Source organism: Phocoena sinus, chromosome 1 (genome assembly GCF_008692025.1).
Source record: "Phocoena sinus isolate mPhoSin1 chromosome 1, mPhoSin1.pri, whole genome shotgun sequence".
NCBI lineage: Eukaryota > Metazoa > Chordata > Mammalia > Artiodactyla > Phocoenidae > Phocoena > Phocoena sinus.
Genome location: NC_045763.1, coordinates 136,092,526 through 136,114,055, shown reverse-complemented (window position 1 = coordinate 136,114,055; position 21,530 = coordinate 136,092,526). Strand labels below are relative to the sequence as shown.

Genomic DNA, 21,530 nt, shown 5'->3' with positions numbered 1-21,530 from the left:
TTCCCATTCTTTTCATGTGTGTTACATTTTCTCAATATTTTATTATGAAAATTTTCAAAGTTGTAAGCCGGGCTGTAAGACTTATATACACACCAACTAACTTACCATTAACTTTTTACTTTACCTGATTTACCACTTATTTATTCATCCTTCCAAACTTTCGCAACACAGTTTAAATCATACCATATAAGTAGGTTCAAACTACTACATTAGTTAATTAAACTAAAACAAACAACAAATTTATATTGCAAACGAGTACATTCAACAAATCAAAGAAGGCAGTAGTTTTTTGTTTTTTTTAAATTCAAAATCAATGTTGGGTACAGAGGTGATTAACTCAAGAAACAAATTCAAGATGCAAGATGAAGGGTTTTTTTAGCATTCACTATACCTCTTTTTCAACATTTTACATTAAACTGCAAAAGAAGATCTTCAAAAATAAGAATAGCATTTGACCACAGCCACAGGTAGACTTTTAAGAGTAAAAATCATGGTTTTACTTACTTTGTGATGACTGCCAAAATGATTCTGGATATTGACTTGATGATCTGGTGGTTTGGTCTAAAAACAAAAAAGAAATATAGTATACTATAAAGCATATTTAACTTTCTAAGTGCACATTTAACCAGAGAATGATGAGTAATCAAAAGAGCAAAAATATTCAGATAAACCCCAGGGAATTCAACACTTGAATGTATAATTTATTTTAAAAAATAGTTTCTAAAGGGTCAAGTTATGTCTAAAAAATTAATTATCTGTCTTTTCTTTTTAAAGAGAAAAAAAGATATAGAGCATGGCATGAGGTAAAGAAGATAATGAAACCTTTGAGCTGGGGAAAATCTTGAAAGTTTACAATAATGGATCTTCTGGAAATCATTACTATCCATTTTGTCTTAAATTTTTCTTGCAAGTGGTCGATATGTTATGTATTTTAGCCTTCCCTTCTTAAAAATCTTAATTTTTTTTCATTTAAAAGTGGAGTTTATAACAAAGTATGTCTAAAAGCAGTCAGACTGCTATCTTGGAGGCAAAAGCACTTGACACAACCAGGTGGTGGTTAAGTATTTTTGTTGGTGTACTCCTCTAACTAAAAAAATTTTGAGCATCTATCTCCAAAATATATTTTTAATATTATATACAAGCATTACTAAAATAATATATTAACTAATGTGTTGTATATATTATAAAACAAACTAAAAGACATTTTAAATGGATGAAATAAAAGATGTATATATACTAAATTCTAATATTTTCCTCCTGCACTCCAGTGGACCTTCTAGTACCTCTTCGGTAATAACTGGCCCAGAAGACAATCTAGAAAGATCAGTATTCTTCTGAATATGCCTCACATCTTTGTTCTTTAGCTAGAGTTTTCTTCTGTATGGGGTATGCATGCTTCAGTAAGAATTTATTAGAATTCAAAAGGGATCACAGAGCCTGGGGTTTATGTAGCATCAAAGAGCCACACTGGTAGCAACGGCATCAAGCTACTGGCTATATGATTCAGGACTTAATTAATCTCTAATTTTTAGAGCTGTATGTATGCATATATGAAAACTAACAACAGCACTCAATTTGAGTGTTTACTATGTGCTAGGTACTCTCTAAGTAATTAAACCTCACAACAACCCAGATGAGGGAACTGAGGAACAGAGAAGTTAAGCAATTGCCTGAGGGCACAAACCTAGTAGTGGAAGAGTGAAACCCAGTGAAACTCCAGAGCCCAAGATCTTAACCACCAGGCTACAGTGTTGCATATCTCCTTTGGGATTTCTGTATCAAGAAAGAATGGTGAGGGACTTCCCTGGTGGTCCAGTGGTTACGACTCTGAGCTCCCAATACAGGGGGCCCAGGCTCGATCCCTGATCAGGGAACTAGATCCCACATGCTGAAACTAAAGATCCCACATGCGGCAATAAAGATCCTGTGTACCACAACTAAGACTTGCAATAACCAAATAAATAAATAAATATTTAAAAAAAAAGAAAGAATGGGGAAAAATGAGGAAGGGTGGGAAATATGTAGAATAAATGCCCATAAACCAGCTTCTGAGCTTATTTTTAAAATGGAATGATTTAGTAAAACATAAGAATTACAGAAATTCTCAAAAGATGGTGAGGGGTAAGTAGAGACTTATTCTATAATGGAGCTAAAATACAAAATTATTTATTATTTCCACAGTTTACAAATTTAATCAGCACCCTCATAAGTCTCAAGTTGGTATTTTTTTTCTCTTCAGTCAGTTCTTTCCTTGAAAAAACTTAAACATCAATTCACAGGAACAATCAGAAATTGTTATTGCTAACTGGATGTGAATTTGAACAATTCAGAGATAAAAGGAGTAATCTAAGTTTATTAAAACTTCCTAAAAGCTAACTAATACTCCTGATAGTATAGTGAGTCAATGCCAGTGTGATCAGTTTCTCTATAAACATTTTTTTTAATTTAATTTTTAATTATTTATTTTTGGTTGCATTGGGTTTTCGTTGCTATGCGTGCAGCCTTTCTCTAGTTGCAGCGAGCGGGGGCTACTCTTTGTTGTGGTGCACAGGTTTCTCACTGCAGTGGCTTCTCTTGTTGCAGAGCATGGGCTCTAGGTGCGCGGGATTCAGTAGTTGTGGCATGTGGGCTCAGTAGTTGTGGCTCGCGGGCTTAGTTGCTCCGCGGCATGTGGGATCTTCCCGGAGCAGGGCTCAAACCAGTGTCCCCTGCAGTGGCAGGCAGATTCTTAACCACTGCGCCACCAGGGAAGTCCCTCTATTAAATTTTTTAAAAAATCACAAATAACTCTTCTTTTGAGCACAAAAATATCTTATGTTCCATAAACAACAAAGCAAGGTAAAAGTGATTTGTTTGTTTAGATATTACATTACTAATCAGATGTACACATGGAATCAGTAATTTTAAAAAATGTTTAAAAGCACACAACTTTTTAAAAAGTAGTTTTAATAAATACTTTAAAATACTTTTTAAAAAAGCAAATTCACAGAATACCTTTATACTTTAACTAAAAATACAGCTCCTAAGATAAGAGTCATATGTACATAAAGCAATGTTACCTCCGGACTCAACAGAATCCTCGGATCTGACCTTAACAACCGTAACATCACTGTCAGAGCTGTCTTGATCATTTTCCTCCATTTCCCCTAAAAAGAAATAAAAATATACTAGTATAGTCTTTATTCTAAGGCTCTAAAGATCTGGATTAAAAAATAAAAACAAGTAATTCAACATTAAAATGAAGCCTTTAAAATAATCGGATATAGAATTGCTATTTATTATGCTTACTATTCTGAGTCACAAAGGTCTAAATAAGCTAAAATTGAGCTCATTTATTTTATTTTCTCTGAGGTAAATAATTATATCCGAAACGAATATTCAATAAGATTATATTCTGAGGCTTTAATGTAGAGTTGAAAAGTAAACAAATGAACATTAAATAGAAGAAAAGTTTTAACTTATGGGGAGGAAAAGTACATATAGTTAGTGTATAAATTCAGACAAGATTAGTATATGCATGCATATGTGTTTGCATATATGTGTATGTGTTTGCATATATGTGTGTGTGTTTGCAAACAGGGTGTGTGGATACATACACCCGTACACAAACATTTCAGTATGCAGGTGACTAATCTCAGATTATGGTGAACTTAAAAATGGACTAAATTTTACCGTACTATTCAAACATAGACTGGTTATGAGAATTTGAAAACTGGTTATTTGAATACCACAATCAAAGGCCAGCACATGCCAGAAACGGAAAATATTAGCTTTGCTTAAATTAACTCAAACAGACAAAAGATGCTTAAAATGCACAGGAAGGGGGCTTCCCTGGTGGCGCAGTGGTTGAGAGTCCGCCTGCCAATGCAGGGAACACGGGTTCGTGTCCCGGTCCGGCAAGATCCCACATACCGAGGAACGGCTGGGCCTGTGAGCCATGAGTCGCTGAGCCTGCGGCTCCGGAGCCTGTGCTCCGCAACGGGAGAGGCCACAACAGTGAGAGGCCCTCGTACCAAAAAAAAAAAAAAAAAAAAATGCACAGAAAGGCTATCATTCTATCCTATTTTACCTTCCATTTAACAGTTCAGATAATCATGAATTTTTTTTCCAAAAAGACACTATTTTCTGCTCTCTCTCTTAAGTACTTAGCAAAATTGCTTCTAATCTTAACAACAAAAAGATTTAGAATATATTGCATGATATTTTAAGAGAAAATACCTTCTTCTGAGAAATTGACCTTCTGTTGGACACTGGTGGCTTCTAGAAGAGAGAAGCATACATGCTGTATGTAACATCATAAGCCAAAGCTCAGGAATAAATAAGAGCATTTAATTTAGGGAAGTGAACATTACATCACACCAATTAAACTTTTTTTTGTTAAATTATAAAAAAAAGAATCAATTAATTCCCTTTACATTATTTCAGGAATAAGTCTGCTACAAACTAGAATCAGAAAGAGTTTACTGTTCCTTCACCCAGAGGTCTGTTTGTATTATAAAATGTAACCTTTGTTTGCAGAAAACATGAAACTCTATGTTGATAAATACAGTCCCTATAGGTTTACTGTATTCTTATTCTCATATCTGCTAGATTCCCTATACTCTTTTGAAAAGCCAACCACACCAGTAGAGTTGAAAAACTAGTTCTTTAATGAATCAGTGCATCCAAAGAGGATGTAAGAAAGGTAAAGAAACTCTCCTAGTTCCAGCAGGTCCACATACACTATTTCTAAGAGCCAGAGAATCTGGACAAAGATAAACGAGCAAAATGTGTCAAACAAATGCAGTATTTTTACATCGGCTATTCTGACTTTTATTTTTGTATTTTTGGCTGTGCCCCGCAGCTTATGGTATCTTAGTTCCCTGACCAGGGATTGAACCCAGACCCTTGGCAGTGGAAGCGCAGAGTCCTAACCACTGGACCGCCAGGGAATTCTGTGATTTTTTTTTTTAATAAAGGAAGGTATACCCAAATGCAAGCATTGCACAATTGGGCTAAAATAGTGCTGAATGATCATATGAGAAGTAGTATGTTCCACAGAGCTGAAAACTTGTGTTTGCTTTCAGATTTTCTTCTATTGATTTTAACCCCCATTTGCTTTACAAAAGAAAAAAAAAAAACTGTACTGTAGAAGGCAACTACCAAAACATTATATGGTGAATTTGGAAATACTTTTTTAAAATCAGTTTAATTAGATGGTATAATACTAGTCAAACTTCTCTTAATAGTGGCAAGTGCAAATCAGTATTTGCCAACATTTCTGCTATAAAAAAAATTAACCCTGAGAAAATTGCTAGTAATACTATGCTACTCTTTCCTTAGAAAGACTGTCTTTTCAGTTAATCTTTTTCCTCCAAGCAGAAAAATAGAAAGTCAAACTTGTCTTAGTGCTATTCCCTTAAAATTTGTTAATATTTCCATTCACATAAAAAGGTATTGTTCCCTTTTTGAAGTTTTGTTTTCTAAGTGCATAACTATAACAGTATTTCTTTTTTGGACAGCTGTTTTGCTTTATTCATTTATACAACTATTCACATAGCATGCAAAAAAATTTTTTTCTTAAGAGTCAATGGTCATGTCTTAGTTATTATTTTAATAATAGTAAGTCCTTAATATTTTCATGTTGCTAGTTAGTTTTCAAAAAACTTCATGTCTGTTACCTGATTCCCATAATGTCCTAAGGGAATACTATCATAGGTAAGGCTCAAAGATACTAAGTGACTTGTCTAAGGGTGTCAGGACTAACAAGTGACAAAAAAGGACTTGAATACAGACTCTTCTGATTCCTAGTCTACTACCCTTCTACCACTGCATCAGTTTTGTTCATAACGGCACATAGTAAGCACTCAGTAATTTGTTTAAATTTATTTTTAAATTCATTTTAAAAATTCATTTTTAAAAGCAGTTTAAGATTCATGAAACTGAGGGGGAGAGAGATTTCCCATATGCTTCCTGTGCCCAGACATGCATAGTCTTCCCCATTACCAACATTCCTATCAGAGTGATACATTTGTCACAACTGATGAACCTATACAGACACATCGTAATCACCCAAAGACCATAATTTACATAACAGCTCAATCTTGATGTTGTACCTTCTATGGGTTTAGACAAATGTATAATGACATGTATCCACTAGTATGATATCAGAGTATTTTCACTGTCCTAGAAATCTTCTGTGCTCTACCTATATTCATTGCTCCCCCATCTCCCACCCCCACCCCAAACCCTTGGCAATCACTGATCTTTTTATTGTCTCAAGAGTTTTGCCTTTTCCAGGATATCACATAATTGGAATCATACAGTATGTAGCCTCTTCAGATTGGCTTCTTTCACTTAGTAAGATTCACTTAAAGTTCCTCTATGTCTCTTCATGGCTTGATAGCTCTTAACACAATAATATCCCATTGTCTGGATGTTTATTTATCCACTCACCTATGGAAGGACATCTTGGTTGTTTCCAAGTTTTGGCAATTATGAATAAAGCTGCCATATGTGTGTGTAGGTTTGTGTGTGGACATAAGTTTTCAACCCTTTTGGGTAAATATCAAGGAATGTGATTGCTGGACTGTATGGTAAGAGTATGTTTAGTTTTGTAAGAAACTGTAAAACTAACTTCAAAGTGGTTGGACCATCTTATGTTCCCAACAGCAATGAATAGGATTTCCTGTTGCTTCACATCCACATAAGCATTTGGTATTGTTAATGTAAGTATGTAGTGGTATCTCGTTTTCAATTGCATTTCCCTGATGACATAAAATGTAGAGCAACTTTTCAAACGTTTATTTGCCACCTGTATATCTTCTTTGGTGAGGTGTCTATTACGGACTTCAACCCATTTTTAAATCAAGTTGTTTTCTTATTGTTGAGTTTTAAGAGTTCTTTGTCTATTTTGGATAATAGTCCTTTCTCAAATAAGTCATTTGCAAATATTTGCTCACAATCTGTGGCTTGCCTTCTCATTCCCTTGACATTGTCTTTTGCTGAGCAGAAGTTATAATTCTAACAAAGTTCGGCTTATCAGTTATTTCTTTCATGGATAATGCCTTTGGTTTATACCTAAAATGGCATCACCATACCCAAGGTCATCTAGATTTTTCTCCTATGTAATCTTCTAGGAGTTTTATAGTTTTGTGTTTACATTTAGGTCTATGATCTATTTTGAGTTAATTTTTGTGAAAGGTGTTAAGGTCTGTGTTCAGATTCTTTTTTTTTTTTTTTTTTGCATGTGAATGTCCAGTTGTCCCAGTACCATTTGTTGAAAAGACTCTTTGTTCCATTGTACTGCCTTTGCTCCTTTGTCAAAGATCAGTTGACTATATGTGGGTCTACTTACGGGCTCTTTATTCTGTTCCAATGATCTACTTGTCTATTCTTTTGACAATACTACATTGTCTCAATTACTGTAGCTTTAGGTTTAGTTTAGCTTGAGGCTGAGTACTGTCTTACTTTATTCTTCCAATATTGTGTTAGCTATTCCGGGTCTTTTGTTTCTCCATACAAACTTTAGGACTAATTTGTTGATATCTATGAATTAACTTGCTGGGATTTTGATTGGTGTTGCACTGAATCTACAGATTAAGTTGGGAAGAAATGACACCTTGACAATATTGAATCCTCCTATCCGTAAACATGGAATATCTCCCCATTTATTTAGCAGTTCTTTGATTTCATTCATCAAAGTTTTGTAGTTTTTTTCATATAGACCTTGTACGTGTTTTGTTAGATTTACATCTAAGTATTACATGTTGGGGTACGCGAATGGTAATTATATTGTATTTTTATTTTCAAGTATCTCTTATTCACCACTGGTATATAAGACAGTGCTTGACTTTTGTATATTAACCTTGTATCCTACAACTGTGCATAACTGCATAAGTTCCAGAAGGTTTTTTTGTCCATTCTCTTGGATTTTCTACATAGACAATCATGTCATCTGTGAATAAAGACAGTTTTATTTCTTCCTTCCCAATCTGTATACCTTTTATTTCCTTTGTCTTATTGCATTAGCTAGAACTTCCAGCACAATATTGAAAACTGGTGAGCAAGGACATCCTTGCCTTGTACCTGATGTTAGTACAAAAGCTTCCAGTTTCTTACCATTATTACACATGTTAGCTGTAGTTTCTGTAGACAGTCTTTATCAAGTTGACAAAGTTTATCTCTATTCTTAACTGAGGATTTTTATAATGAATGGGTGTTGGACTCTATCAAATGTTGTTTTCTACATCTATTGATATGATCATATGATTTTTCCTTAGTCTGTTGATGTGTTGGATTATATGAATTGATTTTCAAATGTTAAACCAGCCTTGCACACCTGAGATAAATCCTATTTGGTTGTAGTGTATTAATTCTTTTCGTACTTTTAAAATTTTGATTTACTAACATTTTGTTGAAGGTTTTTGCATCTGTGTTCATGAGAAGTATTTTTTAAACATCTTTTAAAAAATTTAAGTAACATTGATCTGTAAGTTTCATGTGTACAGCATTTTATTTCTACTTCTATATACCCTACAATGTGCTCACAACCACAGACTTATTTTCTGGGACTTCCCTGGTGGCGCAGTGGTTAAGAACCCGCCTGTCAATGCAGGGGACACGGGTTCGATCCCTGCTCCGGGAAGATCCCACATGCAGTGGAGCAACTAAGCCCGTGTGCCACAACTACTGAGCCTGTGCTCTAGAGCCCGCGAGCCACAACTACTGAGCCTGTGTGCCACAAGTACTGAAGCCCATGCACCACAACGAAGAGTAGCCCCCACTTGCTGCAACTAGAGAAAGCTCGTGCACAGCAATGAAGACCCAATGCAGCCAAACATAGATAATAAACAAATAAATTTATTAAAAAAAACCTTATTTTCCATCCATCACGCAGTTGATCCCCTCTACCCATTTTCCCTTCCCCACTGCCCCTTCCCCTCAGATAACCACTACTTTGTTCTATCTACATGTTTGTTTTTGTTTGGTATGTTCATTTACTTTTAAATGTTTATTAGTTTTTTTACATTCCCCATATGAATGAAATCATATGTATGTCTTCCTCTGTCTGACTTAGCTCACTTAGCATAATGCCCTCAAGGTCCATCCACACTGTCACAAATAGCAAAATTTCATCTTTTTTTATGGCTGGGTAGTATTCCATTTTATACATATACCACATCTTTATCCATTCATCTGTTGATGGGCACTTGGGTTGTTTCTGTACCTTGGCTACTGTAAATAATGCTGTGATGATTATGGGGGAGGGTGGTGGTGCAGATATCTCTTCAGATTAGTATCTTCATATTCTTTGGATAAATGCCGAGAAGTAGGATAGCTGGATCATATGGTAGTTCTATTCTTAACTTTCTGAGGAATCTCTAAATAGTCTTCCATAGAGACTGTACCAACTTACATTCCTAACAACAATGTATGAGGGTGTCCCTTTTCTCCATATCCTTGCCAACACTTGTTATTTCTTGCCTTTTTGAGAATTCTAACAGGTGTGAGGTGATATCTCACTGTAGTTTTGATTTGCATTTCCGTAATAATCAGTGATGTTGAACATTTTTTCATGTGCCAGTTAGCCATCTGTATGTCTTCTTAGGAAAAGTGTCTATTCAGCTCCTATGCACAATGGTTTTTTTTTTTTTTTTGCGGTACGCGGGCCTCTCACTGTTGTGGCCTCTCCCGTTGCAGAGCACAGGCTCCGGATGCACAGGCTCAGCGGCCATGGCTCATGGGCCCAGCCGCTCCGCGGCATGTGGGATCTTCCCGGACCAGGGCACGAACCCGTGTCCCCTGCATCGGTAGGCGGACCCTCAACCACTGCGCCACCAGAGAAGCCCCTATGCCCAATTTTTAATCAGGCTGTTTTGAGTTGTATGAGTTCTTCATATATTTTGGATATTAACCCCATATTTGATATGTCATTTGCAAATACTTTCTCCCATTCAGTAGGTTGTCTTTTCATTCTATCGATGGTTTCCTTTGCTGCAGAAGCTTTTTAGCTTGATATAATCTCACTTGTTAAATTTTGCTTGTGTTTCCCCTGCATGAGGAGATGTATCTAGGAAGATACTGCGAAGACTGATGTCACAGAGTATATTGTCTCTGCTTCTTCTAGAAGTGTACGCTTTCATCTTATATTCAAATATTTAGTCCATTTTGAGTTAGTTTTTGTGTATGGTTTGGTCTAGTTTCATTTTTCTGCATTTGGCTGTCTAGTTTTTCCAATACCATTAATTGAAGAGACTATCCTTTTCCCATTTTATGTTCATTGCTCCTTTGTCATAAATTAATTATCCATATGTGTGTGGGCTTATTTCTGGGTTCTCAATTGTGTTCCATTGATCTATGTATGTTTTCCTGCCATAGCAACCATGCTGTTTCTATGTCTTTGTAGTATAGTTTGGAATCAGGGAGTGTGATACCTCCAGCTTTGTTCTTTTTTCTCAGGACTGCTTTGTCTACTTGGGGACTTTTGTGGTTCTACATAAGTTTTAAAATTTTTTGTTCTTTTCTGTGAAAAATGGCTTTGGGATTTTGATAGGGATTGCACTGAATCTGTAGTTTGCTTTAGGTAATAAGTACATTTTGACAATGTTAATTCTTCCAATCCATGAGCATAGAATATCTTGCCATTTATTTGTGTCTTCTTCAATTCAACAGTGTCTTGTATTTTTCACTGTTACATGTCTTTTACCTCCATGATTAAATTTACTTCCACGTATATTATTTTTATTGTAATCGTAAGTGACATTGCTTTCTTTCTTTTTAACATTCTTATTGGAGTATAATTGCTTTACAATGGTGTGTTAGTTTCTGCTTTATGACAAAGTGAATCAGCTATACATATATCTCCATATCTACTACCTCTTGCATCTCCCTCCCACCCTCCCTATCTCACCCACCTAGGTAGTCACAAAGCACTGAGCTGATCTCCCTGTGCTATGCACATTGTTTTCTTAGTCACTCTGCAGCATGTGGGATGCCCTTGGACCACAGCTCAAACCCGTGTCCCCTGCATTGGCAGGCAGATTCTTAACCACTGCATCACCAGAGAAATCCCCAGATTTTTATATATTGATTTTATATCCTGTAACTTTATTGTATTCATTTATTATTTCTACTTCTTCCTTCCCAATTTGGACTCATTTAATTTCTTTTTTCTTATCTAATTGCTCTGGCTAGGACTTCCAATACTATATTGAATAGGAGTGGTAAGAGTGCACATCCTTGTTTTATTCCTGATCTTAGAGGGATAGCTTTCAATTTTTCACCATGGAGTATCATGTTGTCGTGGGTTTATCATATATGGCTTTTATTATGTTGAGGTGTGTCCCTACTATTCCAACTTTAGAATTTTTATCATAAATCAGTATTGAATTTGTTAAATGCTTCCTCTGCATCTACCGAGATGATCTTATGGATTTGTCCTTCATTTTATTAAGGTGGTGTATCACAATGATTGATTTTATAATGTTGAACCATCCTTGAATGGAATAACTCCCACTTGATCATGGTGTAGGATCTTTTCAATATATTGTTGAATTCAGTTTGCTAATATTTTGTTCAGGATTTTTACATTTATGTTCATCAGAGATACTGGACTGTAATTTTTTGTTGTTGTTATCATCCTCTGGTTTTGGTATCATGGTGACATTGCCCTCTTAACACATTATTGACCAGGGGATTTCTGCAGAAACTAACTCCTGTGGCATCTCTGGTCAATAATGTGTTAAAGTGAGATAGGAAGTATTCCTTTCTTTTCAGTTTTATGGAACAGTTTGAGAAGGATAGGTATTAAATCTTCATCGAATGTTTGGTAGAACTCACCTGTGAAGCCATGTGGCCCTGGACTTTTGTTTTTTGGGAGTTGTCTGATTACTGTTTCAATCTCTGTACAAGTGATCAGTCTATTCAGATTTTCTATTTCTTCCTGATTCAGTCTTGGAAGGTTGTATGATTCTAAGATATTGTCCATTTCTTCTAGGCTGTGCAATTTGTTGGTGTATAGCTGCTAAAAATACTCTCTTATAATCCTTTGTATTTCTGTGGTATCGGTATTCTTCCCTCTTTTGTTTCTAATTTTATTTATCAGAGCCTTGTTGCTTTTCTCCTTAGTGAATCTAGCTAACAGTTTGTCAATTTTGTTTATCTTTCCAAAGAACTAGCTCTTAGTTTCATTGATCTTTTCTACTGTCTTTTTAGTTTCTTATTTATTTCTGCTCTTATCTTTACTTTTTCTTTAATAATACTAATTTTGGGGTTCGTTTGTTCTACTTTTTCTAGTTTCTTTAGGTGTAAGGTAAGATTGTTTAAGATTTTTCCTTTTTCTTGAGGTAGACCTTATTGATACAAACTTCCCTCCTTGTAAAGCAACCATACTCCAATAAAAATTAATTAAAAAAAAAAAGACATGGATGTACTCTGTAATGACCCATATGGGAAAAGAAACTTAAAAAAAAAAGTGGATATGTGTATAACAGATTCAATTTGCTGTAAACCTGAATCTAACACAACACTGTAAATCAACTATATTCCAATAAAAATAATTTTAAAAAAAGAAAAAAAAATGACAGGACGAGGGGAAGATGGCGGAAGAGTAAGACGCGGAGATCACCTTCCTCCCCACAGATACACCAGAAATACATCTACACGGGGAACAACTCCTACAGAACACCTACTGAACGCTGGCAGAAGACCTCAGACCTCCCAAAAGGCAAGAAAATCCCCACGTACCTGGGTCGGGCAAAAGAAAAAAGAATAAACGGAGACAAAAGGATAGGGACAGGACCTGCACCAGTGGGAGGGAGCTGTAAAGGAGGAAAGGTTTCCACACACTAGGAAGCCCCTTCACAGGTGGAGATGGCGGGTGGCGGAGCAGGTGGCGGAGGGGGAAGCTTCGGAGCCGCAGAGGAGAGCACAGCCACAGGGGTGCAGAGGGCAAAGCGGAGAGATTCCCGCACAGAGGATCAGTGCCAACCGGCACTCACCTGCCCAAGAGGCTTGTCTGCTCACCCGCAGGGGCGGGCGGGGCTGGGAGCTGAGGCTCCGGCTTCAGGGAGAGGTCGGAGGGCAGGGAGAGGATGGGTTGGCGGCGTGAACACAGCCTGCAGAGGGTTAGTGCACCACGGCTAGCCGGGAGGGAGTCCGGGGAAACATGTGGACCTACCGAAGAGGCAAGAGACTTTTTCTTCCCTCTTTGTTTCCTGGTGCACGAGGAGAGGGGATTAAGAGCGCTGCTTAAAGGAGCTCCAGAGACGGGCGCGAGCCACGGCTAAAAGCGCGGACCCCAGAGACGGGCATGAGACGCTAAGGCTGCTGCTGCCGCCACCAAGAAGCCTGTGTGCGAGCCCAGGTCACTATCCACACCCTGCTTCCAGGGAGCCTGTGCAGCCCGCCACTGCCAGGGTCCCTGGATCCAGGGAGAACTCCCCGGGAGAATGCATGGCATGCCTCTGGCTGGTGCAATGTCACGCTGGCCTCTGCCACCGCAGGCTCGCCCCGCACTCCGTAACCCTCCCTCCCACCAGCCTGACTAAGCCAGAGTCCCCGAAGCAGCTGCTCCTTTAACCCTGTCCTGTCTGAGCGAAGAACAGACGCCCTCCCACAACCTACACACAGAGGCGGGGCCAAATCCAAAGCTGAGCCCCAGGAGCTGTGAGAACAAAGAAGAGAAAGGGAAATCTCTCCCAGCAGCCTCAGAAGCATCAGATTAAAGCTCCACAATCAACTTGATGTACCCTGCATCTATGGAATACCTGAATAGACAACGAATCATCCCAAATTGAGGAGGTGGACTTTGAGAGCAAGATTTATGATTTTCTCCCCTTTTCCTCTTTTTGTGAGTGTGTATGTGTATGCTTCTGTGTGAGATTTTGTCTGTATAGCTTTCTTCCACCATTTGTCCTAGGGTTCTATCCGTCTGTTTTTTTTCTTAATGATTATTTTATATTTTAATAACTTTACTTTTTATCTTACTTTATTTTATCTTCTTTCTTTTTCCTTCCTTCCTTCCTTCCTTCTCCCTTCCCTTCCCTCCCCTCCCCTCCCCTCCCTCACTTCTTTCTTTCCTTTCTTTCTTTTTCTCCCTTTTATTCTGAGCTGTGTGGATGAAAGGCTCTTGGTGCTGCAGCCAGGAGTCAGTGCTGTGCCTCTGAGGTGGGAGAGTTAACTTAAGGACACTGATCCGGAAGAGACCTCCCAGCTCCACATAATATCAAACGGTGAAAATCTCCTAGAGATCTCCATCTCAACACCAGCACCCAGCTTCACTCAATGACCAGCAAGCTACAGTGCTGGACAACCTATGCCAAACAACTAGCAAGACAGGAAAACAATCCCACCCATAAGCAGAGAGGGTGCCTAAAATCATAATAAGTCCACAGACACCCCAAAACACACCACCAGATGTGGACCTGCACACCAAAAAGACAAGATCCAGCCTCATCCACCAGAACACAGGCACTAGTCCTCCACCAGGAAGCCTACACAACCCAATGAACCAACTTCAGCCACTGGGGACAGATACCAAAAACAACGGGAACTACGAACCTGCAGCCTGCAAAAAGGAGACCCCAAACATAGTAAGATAAGCAAAATGAGAAGACAGAAAAACACATAGCAGATGAAGGAGCAAGATAAAAACCCACTAGACCTAATAAATGAAGAGGAAATAGGCAGTCTACCTGAAGAAGAATTCAGAATAATGATAGTAAAGATGATCCGAAATCTTGGAAATAGAATAGAAAAAATGCAAGAAACATTTAACAACGACCTAGAAGAACTAAAGATGAAACAAGAAACAACGAACAACACAATAAATGAAATTAAAAATACTCTAGATGGGATCAATAGCAGAATAACTGAGGCAGAAGAACGGGTAAGTGACCTGGAAGATAAAATAGTGGAAATAACTACTGCAGAGCAGAATAAAGAAAAAAGAATGAAAAGAACTGAGGACAGTCTCAGAGACCTCTGGGACAACATTAAACGCACCAACATTCGAATTATAGGGGTTCCAGAAGAAGAAGAGAAAAAGAAAGGGACTGAGAAAATATTTGAAGAGATTATAGTTGAAAACTTCCCTAACATGGGAAAGGAAATAGTTAATCAAGTCCAGGAAGCACAGAGAGTCCAATACAGGATAAATCCAAGGAGAAATATGCCAAGACACATATTAATCAAACTGTCAAAAATTAAATACAAAGAAAACATATTAAAAGCAGCAAGGGAAAAACAACAAATAACACACAAGGGAATCCCCATAAGGTTAACAGCTGATCTTTCAGCAGAAACTCTGCAAGCCAGAAGGGACTGGCAGGACATATTTAAAGTGATGAAGGAGAAAAACCTGCAATCAAGATTACTCTACCCAGCAAGGATTTCACTCAGATTTGATGGAGAAATTAAAACCTTTACAGACAAGCAAAAACTGAGAGAGTTCAGCACCACCAAACCAGCTTTACAACAAATGCTAAAGGAACTTCTCTAGGCAAGAAACACAAGAGAAGGAAAAGACCTACAATAATGAACCAAAAACAATTAAGAAAATGGGAATAGGAACATACATATCGATAATTACCTTAAATGTAAATGGACTAAATGCTCCCACCAAAAGACACAGATTGGCTGAATGGATACAAAAACAAGACACATATATATGCTGTCTACAAGAGACCCACTTCACACCTAGAGACACATACAGACTGAAAGTAAGGGGATGGAAAAAGATATTCCATGCAAATGGAAACCAAAAGAAACCTGGAGTAGCAATTCTCATATCAGACAAAATAGACTTTAAAATAAAGACTATTACAAGAGACAAAGAAGGACACTACATAATGATCAAGGGATCGATCCAAGAAGAAGATGTAACAATTGTAAATATTTATGCACCTAACATAGGAGCACCTCAACACATAAGGCAAATACTAACAGCCATAAAAGGGGAAATCGACAGTAACACATTCATAGTAGGGGACTTTAACACCCCACTTTCACCCATGGACAGATCATCCAAAATGAAAATAAATAAGGAAACACAAGCTTTAAATGATACATTAAACAAGATGGACTTAATTGATATTTATGGGACATTCCATCCAAAAACAACAGAATACACATTTTTCTCAAGTGCTCATGGAACATTCTCCAGGATAGATCATATCTTGGGTCACAACTCAAGCCTTGGTAAATTTAAGAAAATTGAAATTGTATGAAGTATCTTTTCCGACCACAACGCTATGAGACTAGATATCAATTACAGGAAAAGATCTGTAAAAAATACAAACACATGGAGGCTAAACAATACACTACTTAATAACAAAGTGATGACTGAAGAAATCAAAGAGGAAATCAAAAAATACCTGGAAACAAATGACAATGGAAACACGACGACTGAAAACCTATGGGATGCAGCAAAAGCAGTTTTAAGAGGGAAGTTTATAGTAATACAATCCTACGTCAAGAAACAAGAAACATCTCAAATAACCTAACCTTACACCTAAAGCAATTACAGAAAGAACAAAAAATCCCCAAAGTTAGCAGAAGGAAAGAACGCATAAAGGTCAGATCAGAAATAAATGAAAAAGAAATGAAGAAAACAATAGCAAAGATCAATACAACTAAAAGCTGGTTCTTTCAGAAGATAAACAAAATTGATAAACCATTAGCCAGACTTATCAAGGAAAAAAGGGAGAACACTCAAATCTTTTCATTTCATTAGAAATGAAAAAGGAGATGTAACAACTGACACTGCAGAAACACAAAAGATCATGAGAGATTACTACAAGCAACTCTGTGCCAATAAAATGGACAACCTGGAAGAAATGGACAAATTCTTAGAAATGCACAACCTGCCAAGATTGAATCAGGAAGAAATAGAAAATATGAACAGACCAATCACAAGCACTGAAATTGAAACTGATTAACAATCTTCCAACAAACAAAAGCCCAGGACCAGAGGGCTTCACAGGTGAATTCTACCAAACATTTAGAGAAGAGCTAATAACATCTATCCTTCTCAAACTCTTCCAAAATATAGCAGATGGAGGAACACTCCCAAATTCATTCTATGAGGTCACCATCACCTTGATACCAAAACCAGACAAGGATGTCACAAAGAAAGAAAACTACAGGCCAATATCACTGATGAACATAGATGCAAAAATCCTCAACAAAATACTAACAAACAGAATCCAACAGCACATTAAAAGGATCATACACCATGATCAAGTGGGGTTTATTCCAGGAAAGCAAGGATTCTTCAATATACGCAAATCAATCAACGTGATACACCATATTAACAAATTAAAGGAGAAAAACCATATGATCATCTCAATAGATGCAGAGAAAGCTTTCAACAAAATTCAAAACCCATTTATGATAAAAATACTCCACAAAGTAGGCATAGGGGGAACTTTCCTCAACATAATAAAGGCCATATATGACAAACCCACAGCCAACATCGTCCTCAATGGTGAAAAACTGAAAGCATTTCCACTAAGATCAGGAAGAAGACAAGGTTGCCCACTCTCACCACTCTTATTCAACATAGTTTTGGAAGTTTTAGCCACAGCAATCAGAGAAGAAAAGGAAATAAAAGGAATCCAAATTGGAAAAGAAGAAGTAAAGCTGTCACTGTTTGCAGATGACATGACACTATACACAGAGAATCCTAAAGATGCTACTAGAAAACTACTAGAGCTAATCAATGAATTTGGTAAAGTAGCAGGATACAAAATTAATGCACAGAAATCTCTGGCATTCCTATACACTAATGGTGAAAAATATGAAAGTGAAATCAAGAAAACGCTCCCATTTACCACTGCAACAAAAAGAATAAAATATCTTGGAATAAACCTACCTAAGGAGACAAAAGACCTGTATGCAGAAAACTATAAGACACTGATGAAAGAAATTAAAGATGATACAAACAGATGGAGAGATATACCATGTTCTTGGATTGGAAGAATCAACATTGTGAAAATGACCCTACTAACCATTGCAATCTACAGATTCAATGCAATCCCTATCAAACTACCACTGGCATTTTTCACAGAACTAGAACAAAAAATTTCACAGTTTGTATGGAAACTCAAAAGACCCCGAATAGCCAAAGCAATCTTGAGAACGAAAAACGAAGCTGGAGGAATCAGGCTCCCTGACTTCAGACTATACTACAGAGCTACAGTAATCAAGACAGTATGGTACTGGCACAAAAACAGAAAGATAGGTCAATGGGACAGGATAGAAAGCCCAGAGATAAACCCACACATATATGGTCACCTTATCTTTGATAAAGGAGGCAGGAATGTGCAGTGGAGCAAGGACAGCCTCTTCAATAAGTGGTGGTGGGAAAACTGGACAGGTACATGTAAAAGTATGAGATTACATCACTCCCTAACACCATACACAAAAATAAGCTCAAAATGGATTAAAGACCTAAATGTAAGGCCAGAAACTATCAAACTCTTAGAGGAAAACATAGGCAGAACACTCTATGACATAAATCACAGCAAGGTCCATTTTGACCCACCTCCTAGAGAAATGGAAATAAAAACAAAAATAAACAAATGGGACCTAATGAAACTTAAAAGCTTTTGCACAGCAAAGGAAACCATAAACAAGACCAAAAGACAACCCTCAGAATGGGAGAAAATATTTGCAAATGAAGCAACTGACAAAGGATTAATCTCTAAAATTTATAAGCAGCTCACGTAGCTCAATAACAAAAAAACAAACAACCCAATCCCAAAATGGGCAGAAGACCTAAATAGACATTTCTCCCAAGAAGATATACAGATTGCCAACAAACACATGAAGGAACGCTCAACATCATTAATCATTAGAGAAATGCAAATCAAAACTACGAGATATCATCTCACACCCTTCAGAATGGCCATCATCAAAAAATCTAGAAACAATAAATGCTGGAGAGGGTGTGGAGAAAAGCGAACACTCTTGCACTGCTGGTGGGAATGTGAATTGGTACAGCCACTATGGAGAACTGTATGGAGGTTCCTTAAAAAACTACAAATAGAACTACCATATGACCCAGCAATCCCAGTACTGGGCATATACCCTGAGAAAACCAGAATTCAAAAAGAGTCATGTACCAAAATGTTCATTGCAGCTCTGTTTACAATAGCCCGGAGATGGAAACAACCTAAGGGCCCATCATCGGATGAATGGATAAAGAAGATATGGCACATATATACAATGGAATATTACTCAGCCATAAAAAGAAACGAAATTGAGCTATTTGTAACGAGGTGGATGGACCAAGAGTCTGTCATACAGAATGAAGTAAGTCAAAAAGAGAAAGACAAATACCATATGCTAACACATATATATGGAATTTAAGAAAAAAAAATGACATGAAGAACCTAGGGGTAAGACAGGAATAAAGACACAGACCTACTAGAGAATGGACTTGATGATATGGGGAGGGGGAAGGGTAAGCTGTGAGAAAGCAAGAGAGTGGCATGGACATATATACACTACCAAACGTAAAATAGATAGCTAGTGGGAAGCGGCCGCATAGCACAGGGAGATCAGCTCAGTGCTTTGTGACCACCTAGAGGGGTGGGATATGAAGGGTGGGGGGGAGGGAGACGCAGGAGGGAACAGATGTGGGAGCATATGTATGTGTGTGGCTGATTCACTTTGTTGTGAAGCAGAGAGGGACAAGCCATTGTGAAGCAACTGTACTCCAATAAAGATGTAAAGAAAAAAAACAAAAAAAATCTTCCCTCTTTTATTCCATCCCATAGATTTTGGTATATTGTATTTTCATTTACATTTGTTTTCAAGTAATTTTTTATTTCTCCTTCAATTTCATTGATCCAATAGTTGTTCAGTTTCCATATATTTGTAAGTTTTCTAGTTTTCTTCTTGTAAGTTGATTTCTAGTTTCATTCCATTGTGGTAAGAGAAGATGGCATATGACTTCAATCTTCTTAAATTTACGGAAACTTGTTTTGTGTCCCAACATATCGTCTATCCTTGAGAAAGTTCCATGTTCACTTGAGAAGAACGTATATTCTGCTGTGTTTGGATGGAACGTTCTTTAAAAATCTATCAACTCCATCTGGTCTAATGTTTCATTTAAGGCCAGTGTTTCCCTGTTGACTTTCTGTCTGAATGATCTGTTATGTTATCACTGTTACATCTTCTTGATAAATTGTCACTGTTATGTCTTCTTGATAAATTGTCTCCTTTATTATTACATACTGTCCATTTTTGTCTGTTGTTACCTTTTTTGCCTTGGAGTCTACTTTTTCTGATATGAGTATGGCTATACCAGCTTTCTTTTGGCTGCTAGTTGCTTGATGTAACATCTTCCATCCTTTTACTTTTAGCCTATGTTTGTCTTTAGAGCTATGTCTTCTAGAGGAAACATATAGTTGTTTTTCAATCCATCCAGCCACTCTGTGTCTTTTGATTGGTGAGTGCAATCCATTTATTTAGGGTGATTATTGATAGATAAGGACATAGTACTGCCATCATATCTTTTTTTTTCTAGTTGATCTATACCTTGTTTCTCCTAGTGCTTCTGTCTGGCATTTTTTTTTTTTTTCTTTTTAGATGTGGACCATTTTTTTCAAGTCTTTACTGAATTTGTTACAATATTGCTTCTGTTTCATGTTTTGGTTTTTTGGCCATGAGGCACGTGGATCTTAGCTCCCCAATCAGGGATTGGACCTGCACCCCCTGCATTGGAAGGTGAAGTCTTAACCACTGGACCACCAGGGAAGTCCCCTGTCTGCCATTTTGGTTTGGTGGTTTTCTAAGATATTTTTCTCAGGCTCTTCTCGTTATGTTGTGTGTCTCTGCTCTATGTTAATGTTTGTGTTTACCCTGAGGTTTGTATAAAACACCTTAGTTAAAATAGTCCTTTTTCTACTGATATCTTCATTTACCTATACAAGTTCTGTCCTTTTCCCCTTTTATGTTTTTGTTGTCTTAAGTTATTCCTTTTTATGTTGTGAGTTTGTTATCAAGGTGAGATAGTTATATTATTCTGCTTTTTTTCTCCCTTTAACCTTTATGTGATGATAGAGGGTTGAAAAAATCTGACAGACCGTTGCAATTTTCTAGTTCTATTTATCACCTTGCTCAAAGTTTTGTATATTTTGGCCACTTTGTTTCTGGTTGAAGAGCTCCTTTCAATAGAGCTTGCAAGACAGGTTTAGTGTTGATGAACTCCTTCAGCTTTTGTCTGGGAAAGTCTTTTTCTCCTTTATATGTGAATGTTAACTTTGCTGGATAGAGTATTCTTGTGTGACAATTCTTATCTTTCAGTATTTTGAGAATGTCATTCTGCTCCTGGCCTGTAGGGTTTCTGCTGAGAAATCCACTGATAGCCTAATGGGGGGTTCCTTTGTATGTAGGTCACCATTATTTTTTCCCTGGCTGCCTTTAGAATACTGTTATTGAATTTTGACAATTTTAATATTATGTCTTGGAGGAGGATCTTTTTGCATAGAGGTAATTAGGTGTTCTCTTAGCTTCATGGGTTTGTATACGCAGCTCCTTCC

At 37.3% G+C, this 21,530-nt stretch overlaps 1 protein-coding gene across 7 annotated transcripts in view; it reads right to left on the bottom strand.

The window, feature by feature from the left end:
- The window catches only part of TOR1AIP1 (torsin 1A interacting protein 1), a 52,933-nt gene that overhangs the window by 13,904 nt on the left and 17,499 nt on the right, over positions 1 to 21,530 (bottom strand). For 6 of the 7 annotated variants that reach the window (XM_032653563.1, XM_032653607.1, XM_032653581.1 and 3 more), the window contains 3 exons: positions 4,219 to 4,260; positions 3,060 to 3,146; positions 505 to 561 (listed from right to left, as the gene is read on the bottom strand). In XM_032653563.1, the coding sequence (XP_032509454.1) occupies positions 505 to 561; positions 3,060 to 3,146; positions 4,219 to 4,260 (186 nt within the window). The remainder of the gene's footprint in view (positions 1 to 504; positions 562 to 3,059; positions 3,147 to 4,218; positions 4,261 to 21,530) is intronic. The other variant, XM_032653598.1, reaches the window with a different exon arrangement.